Source organism: Engraulis encrasicolus, chromosome 7 (assembly GCF_034702125.1).
Source record: "Engraulis encrasicolus isolate BLACKSEA-1 chromosome 7, IST_EnEncr_1.0, whole genome shotgun sequence".
Taxonomy (NCBI): domain Eukaryota; kingdom Metazoa; phylum Chordata; class Actinopteri; order Clupeiformes; family Engraulidae; genus Engraulis; species Engraulis encrasicolus.
This window is the reverse complement of record NC_085863.1, coordinates 45,914,171-45,921,670: the sequence shown is the minus strand read 5'-3', so window position 1 is coordinate 45,921,670 and position 7,500 is coordinate 45,914,171. Positions and strand designations below refer to the sequence as shown.

Below are 7,500 nucleotides of genomic sequence, written 5' to 3'. Positions count from 1 at the left end.
CTACAAGTGCGTAAACAGAATTTAGTCATCGCTTGATTTCAGTAATCCAGCAATGCTATTTGCCTCCTGATAGAGTTTGTTGCTCAGATTTCAAAAGTCAATATCACTTGCATCTCAAAAGTTTTTTTGCAGCAAATCACTCAATATTCAACGTATTTACTCAATAATGTATACTGAATAAAAACACATATTTTCAACTACAGAATCTGTGCACAAAATATGCACCAATAACAATTGATTACCACTGGTTTTGGTCAAGCCTATGATTGCATGTAACTTTCTTAAGAGGTGTGATGCCCAAAACAGCAAACATGCCCACCAAATCAAAGGCTCTCCAAATTCACATTTCACCCACCTTCTTGTTTACAACCACATCTGACGGGAATTGAATGCAAATGGATTTGAGAAGAGAGATGAAGGTGCACAATGCAGAGGAATATATAAATCCTTACTAACACTCAATTTGAATGGGTCAGTAAGTGTGTCATGTGACCATCAACATTAATGATATAATATATTATCGATATTAACGACTGCTGGTGTCACTCGTCTTTGGAATGTCATGTCAACAAAGTGTTACCGAATTCTTGTTAAGAAAAGATGTAAATCTAGCATTATACAGTAAACCAATTTGACTTTGACTCTGTCTCTGTGAGATGCACACAATGTATACTTTTTATTGCTTTCAGTTGCTTGCAGTGACTCTGTATGTCACTACAGCATGCCGGTGGGTCGGACACTGGTTTGTGCTTTCGAGGGTTTGCATGCGGTGCAGCTCTGTGGCCCTTATTTACAACTTGCCCTTAACTCACAACCATCACTCATAACTGCCATGCCACAGATCCAGTTTAATTTCAGTTGAGCGTGCCTGTGCCCTTTGGAAGAGCAGACATAAAACAAACAAGATGATCATGGACGTCTGGTGGCGGAGGCTGATTCAGGTCACAAGAGGAGAGGAGAGGAGAGGAGAGGAGAGGAGAGGAGTGGAGAGGAGGAGAGGTGAGGAGAGGAGAGGAGAGGAGAGGAGAGGAAGAGGGGAGGAGAGGAGAGGAAGAGGGGAGGAGAGGAGAGGAGAGGAAGAGGGGAGGAGAGGAGAGGAAGAGGGGAGGAGAGGAGAGGAGAGGAGAGGAGAGGAGAGGAGGAGAGGAGAGTAGAGTAGAGGAAAAGAGAGGAGAGGGGAGGAGAGAGAGAAGAGAGGAGATGGAGAGGAGAAGAAGAGGAAGAGGAGAGGAGAGAGAGAAGTGAGGAGAGGAGAGGAGAGGAGAGGAGAGGAGAGGAGAGGAAGAGGAGAGGAGAGGAGAGGAAGGGAGAGGAGAGGAGAGGAAGAGGAGAGGAGAGCACAGAAAGGGAGAGAAAGGGAGGGAGGGAGGTGGAGGGAAGTTGGGAGGGGTGGATGTGAAGGTATGGATGTGGGGGGTTGTGGGGTGGATATGGGTTACCACAGACAGAGTGGGCAGGAGGAGAGAAGGGAGGAGAGGAGAGGAAGGGAGGAAAGGAAGGGATGGAAGGAAGTTGGGAGGGATGGATGTGGGGGGCAGAGGGGTGGATATGGGTTAGCCAGGAGACTGAGTGGACATGAGTAGAGGAGAGGAAGAGAAGGATGCAAGAGTAAGGTGGAGGTATGGAGGGAGGGATGGATGTGGGTTGGATACGGGTTACCCCGGAGACTGAGTGGAGGGGATGAGAGAAGGGAGGAAGGGGAGGGTGGATGGAGGAGGAGAGGAAAGAAGGGATGGATGAGAGGAAAGGAAGGGAGTGGTGGAGGTGGAGGTGGAGGGAAGTTATGGGGAGGGTACAGGTTACCCTGGAGACTGAGTGGGCAGGAGGAGAGGAAAGGAAGAGAGGGAGGAGGGTGGTGGTGGGGATGGTGGGGATGTTGCGGACGTTATGAGAGTGTTTACGGGTTACCCTGGAGACTGAGTAGAGATGAGAGAAGCTCCACCCTTAACAACAAAGTCACAACAAATCACAATCAAGTGAGCGTCCTAAAATAGAGCACCGTGTCACACACAGTAGTAGCCGCTGGTCCTGGTCTGGACGCAGCCCTCATGAGATCAGACACTATAAATAGTCAGCCATCTTAAAGGTCCATTTCCTGAGAAGTGACAACACTTCCAGCGGTGGTCTTCAAATGGCGACCCGTGGGCCCCCGAGCCCGGCAAATATATGGCTCGCCACAAGGTTGGAACAAATGAAAACATGGATGCATGTTATCTGTGGCCATACGGTCGGGTGATTAGTTTGGCCCTCAGCCTCATTAGTGCTAGCCTGATTATCATCAACTTTCACATCTCTTCGAGGCTTGGTCTGACCAAGAGCATAACAATTAACATTTCCTAAACAGCATGGTTGACCCGCCTCCCTTGGTTTGCTACTGGTTGACTGGTGTCCGACAAAGAGGGTGGAGTTCACGATATTTACATTGCCCTTGGCCTGACTAGAATCAACGCAGGCACACTACAGAACACCTCCATAGAATTACAAGACCATAGCTGCTGATAGTGCAGACTTAGACATGGGTTCTTCCATGTATACTTTTCACAAGGCAAAAGCTCATTGGATGGGTGAAGCATAAAAAGGCTTTCCTGTGTATCCATCAGAAATAAGTTGTAAAACTTATACAGAAAGCTTATCTGGACAAGCTAAAAGCATTTTGGGAAATCATAGTGTGGTCAGATGAGACTGAGCTCGAGTTATTTGACCTTAATAATGGGAGGTGGACATGGCAAAAAATGCACCCATACATTCTATGACCTCTGGTCTAAAAAACACTATAGGTCTGCGTGGATAGTATACAGAATGTAAAACTTATTACAGTTAAGGGCCTCACTAATTCTTTTCAAATAGCATATTTTTCAAAAGAATGTTCAAGTGTCAGTCACAAAATTAGACCTGAGCAGAGTTTACTTTCGAGCAGGACAGTGTTTGCACTGCACTGATCAAAATTCAACAATGAGTTAATGCAAAACAACAAGTACAATGTCATGAAGATATGAAGAAGTACAATCTTGAGATATCACCATCATTGAAAAATAATGAATTGATTTGAAACAGAAAGTCTAAAGAAGACCGATGAGTAACCTGACTGAATTAGAGGGGTTCTGGATAGAATAATTGGCAACTATTCAGTAGCACCAGACAGTTGGAACTTGTCTTCTGGTATAGCAAGTATCCAAAGTCCATTAGATCAGCAAAGGTGAACTCTACTTCATATTAATGGTATACCTTCTTTGGGGTGCCCATATTTATGCACATGCATATTTTTTGTTTAAATCCACATAAAATTGTTTCTATAACACCTATGAAAATTCTTCCACTGCTGAAATGTTTCTCTTTCCCTACAGTTTAACATATGTTAAAATGAAGTTGCTACTTTAAAAGCTCAACGAGAAATAAACCGATGTAATGATTCTCCAAAAGGGTGCCCAAACTTTCTCACGGCACTGTAATTTGGCCCTTGGGCCTTTTGTGAGGACACTGAAATTGATGTGGTGAATGGTGCTGGTGGTAAATTATCATAAAAAATAGAAACAGAAGTTTCTGAATGTGCAATACAAACTTTAATCATTACAATCTTTTAGTCTTACCCACTAGACCTTTACAGAGCCGGTATTGAACTCATACTGTATGTAAGGGACTGTTCAACAAATGATGAACTAGATGGCACTGGTGTCTGCTTCTCTGTACTGAGGTGAAGTGACACTGTGGGAATGTCCATCAAATCGATTCGAAGTTACTGCCATCTCCTTCTGTGTACTGAGGCGTATGAGGCATCGAATGTGGCAAAGTGACACAGTGTCCTGTGAAACCTCTCTCCCGAATTTTCTCAACCATCCTGTATGGAGATAGTGCTCTGAAGGACTGTGTGTAATGGGGAATGATGATCTGAAATGGAGCTACTGATGTACGTGGCTAGAGCAGCTCATCTCATCTCATCTCATCTCATCTCATCTCCGCCTGCCAAAACAGCGCTCCTGTACAGCAGAGCACACAGGCCAGGCCATCCTTTTACTTTACCGAGGCAGGGAGCAGCCTGCACATATGCTTTCTCACTGATTGAGTCCATGGGAACTGGGGTACACAGACATATAGGCGTGCTGCACACACGCACACACAGAGACACGCATACAGTATACACAGACACCCATACTATACATTCAAATGCAGTCTCTCTCTATCTCTATCTCTCTCTCTCTCTCTCTCTCTCTCTCTCTCTCTCTCTCTCTCCACACACACACACACACTCTCTCTCACACACACACACACACTCTCTCTCACACACACACACACACACACACACACACACACACACACACACACACACACACACACACACAGGACAGTCCACCCTCAGACCATGCTGATTTGTGTTCAGTTTGCACAGCGAAAAAAAGTGCACAGTGGAAAGGGAGTCTAATCAGGCAGTCGTCCACATCTCCCCTCATCCCTCTCCTCATCTCTTTCCCACCCCCGTCTCCTACTCTCTCTCCCTCTCCTCTTCTTTCCCTTCTTCCTCTTCCTCTCTTTCCTTTCTTTCTCATCCTCTCCGTCCCTTCTCCTCCTCTCTTTCACTTTTCCTGACAGAAAACAAGAAAAAAGAGAATGAGAAAAGAGAAAGAAAGAAAGAAAGAAAGAAAGAAAGAAAGAAAGAAAGAAGGAAAGAAAGAAAGAAAGTAATCAGAGCAGGCTGCCAATTTCCAGCTGACGCTAAAGAGCAATACATCCCTGAGACACGAGAGATGCACGACTGGCCTTTCGGCAGCGCACAATGTGCTGGCTTTTAACACACGTAAACCAAAATGAAGTGCCATGCCAGACGAGCACTTCAGGGCTGAGTCAGTGACTACACTACACATACAGAAAAGAAAAATGGAAAGAGAGAGCAAGAAAGGGAGAGAGAGAGAGAGAGAGAGAGAGAGAGAGAGAGAGAGAGAGAGAGAGAGAGAGAGAGAGAGAGAGAGAGAGAGAGAGAGAGAGAGAGAGAGACAGAGAGAGGTGCTGATATGTTATAGGGGTTTTTCTGGAGAGTGATCATTTTCCATTAAGGTGACGACAAAGCAGTGAGTCAGGGAACGAGAGATAAATACTACAGCATTCACTGGCACACAAATCACACGGGACCTCTTTTACACCAACTCAGGACCACTATAGGATTTGTTAGTGTGTGTGTGTGTGTGTTTAATGTGTGTGTCTCCTTATAGGGTGTGTGTGTGTGTGTGTGTGTGTGTGTGTGTGTGTGTGTGTGTGTGTGTGTGTTTAATGTGTGTGTCTCCTTATAGGGTGTGTGTGTGTGTGTGTGCGTGTGTGTGTGTGTGTGTGTGTGTGTGTGTGTGTGTGTGTGTGTGTGTGTGTGTGTGTGTGTGTGTGTGTGTGTGTGTGTGTGTGTGTGTGCATGCTTATCCGTGAGCAGTGGGAGCGTTTTATTCAAGTCCATCCAGGCTGTAAACACATTGAGTTGGGTCTCTGAGGGGTACGGCCCTTTCAAGCTACACTACACTGCAGTACAGTAGCGCTCTCTCTCTCTCTCTCTGTCACTTCTAAAGAGGATGGGGATCTGTGAGGAGGACTGAGGGACGCTCGGCAATATAACAATATGCCAACCTAATAACAGCTCAGGCTTCAGTCAGTGCTTTTCTCAACTTGCTGCCAAGATGATGCACAGCTAGCAAGCCAGCCAGAAAGGGAGTGGATCTGGCCCACATCTGGGCCTGGTCTGGGTCCAAATATGTATGACTTGGGTGGCAAAGGCAATGATGGTCTGGCCTAGTGCCGGGCTAGGTTGGACTTTTTGAATTTGTGTTGTTGAGGAGAATGCTTGATTTTTTCTTTTCTACTAGTATATGTTTATGGCTCAAAGAACACATGCTGCACATAAAACAGACTGTATGAACTATTTTGGATTAAAAACAAAAAAGCCCTCATCCATTCCCACCTATTGGTTCATTTTCAAAAACGTACGTTCAATTAGCCAACCTAATAACAACTCAGGTTTCAGTCAATGTTTTTCTCTCCCTCCCTCTCCCCTGCCAAGACGCTGCACGCCCAGCAAGCCAGAAGGGAAGCACATATAGATGCGGCCCACATCTGGGCCCGCTCTGGTCCAGATCCGCAGGACCCGGTGCGGTGCATGATGAAACTTGGAACGCAGGCCTTGCATGCTGAGGAGCTGGGCTGTCAGCACATGCTGTGAGCTCACGCTGTGCCAACGTTTCCAGAATACTAAGATTAAATCTTTAGTTAAAATGATTTGACAGGAGAGCTGAGAATTTTTCTCACATACTTGCGAACATGAAACGTGGAAATTTGGAGTTTATGAATATGTGTTGGTATGGTGAATGCTTATTGACTTCTGATTTTCTGCTATATGGCTGCTGCTATACACAGACGTTTATATACACACTGGCGCAAGACACAATGTATTTTCTCTTTATAACCCATAAAGAATATTTCTTTACAAGCTATAAGGAAATCATCATGCAATCATAGTGTGATTTGAGAATGTGTCAAAACATCGATAGAAGATTTTGACCAAACAAGTAGCCCTCAGTATTCCCTGAGGTAGCCCTCAGTAGCCCTCAGGTAGCGCTTGGTAGCCCTGAGACCCAGAAAACTTGGGGAACCCCCTGGTCCATGCAGTGTGTGCTGATGAGTGCAGTATGCTTCACCTGTGGTGACCCGTCGGAGCCGTTGTCTCTTGACTTCCTGGCCAGCCTCTTCTTCTTCTTGTGGAGCGGCTTGGACTCCAGGATCATCTCCTCCAGCTCAAACGTGGGGTCGCAGTTCAGACGTCGCCTCTGCAAACACCAACACAGGGCCACAATGAAAACCACATAGAATAGAATAGAATAGAATAGAATAGAATAGAATAGAATAGAATAGAATAGAATAGAATAGAAAAGAACAGAACAGAATAGAATAGCAGCACATAATAGAACAAAAAAGGAAAGAATAGCATAGAATAGAATAGATGAAAATAAAATGGTCTACTATGGTCCACTGATTTTGTTTCCCTTCTTCTCAAACTTGCCCATAGCTCTTTTGTCTGAAGCTTGTGACAGAGAACGAACAACGAGAAAGTCTGAATGTGTGTGTGTGTGTGTGTGTGTGTGTGTGTGTGTGTGTGTGTGTGTGTGTGTGTGTGTGTGTGTGTGTGTGTGTGTGTGTGTGTGTGTGTGTGTGTTTGTGTGTGTCTGATAAAGTACAAGAAGGTAGAGAATGCGCGCACATAAGTGGTACAGGTGCTGGACAAAATAAAGTAACTGAAATAAATGATGGAAGTCCGCAATACTGTTAATGCTCCCAGTGATTTATAAATCACTGGGAGCATTAACAGTGTTGCGAACTTCTATCATTTATTTCTGTGCCTGATAAAGTACCATCGTTCAGGCGCTGCCTCTCCAAATGGCAACACAGGACACAAGGAAGTGTAAGGTTGGGTACAAAGGCTAAGGTGTAAGATTTCATGTAACATTTACTTTTTAACAATGACTGTCAGTCCCT

At 45.1% G+C, this 7,500-nt stretch overlaps 1 protein-coding gene across 1 annotated transcript in view; it reads right to left on the bottom strand.

Annotated features, from left to right (window-relative positions):
• Positions 1-7,500, bottom strand: part of stk32a (serine/threonine kinase 32A) — an 81,629-nt gene that overhangs the window by 13,204 nt on the left and 60,925 nt on the right. The window contains exon 11 of the mRNA XM_063202602.1: positions 6,666-6,794. Coding sequence (XP_063058672.1) covers positions 6,666-6,794 — 129 coding nt within the window. The remainder of the gene's footprint in view (positions 1-6,665; positions 6,795-7,500) is intronic.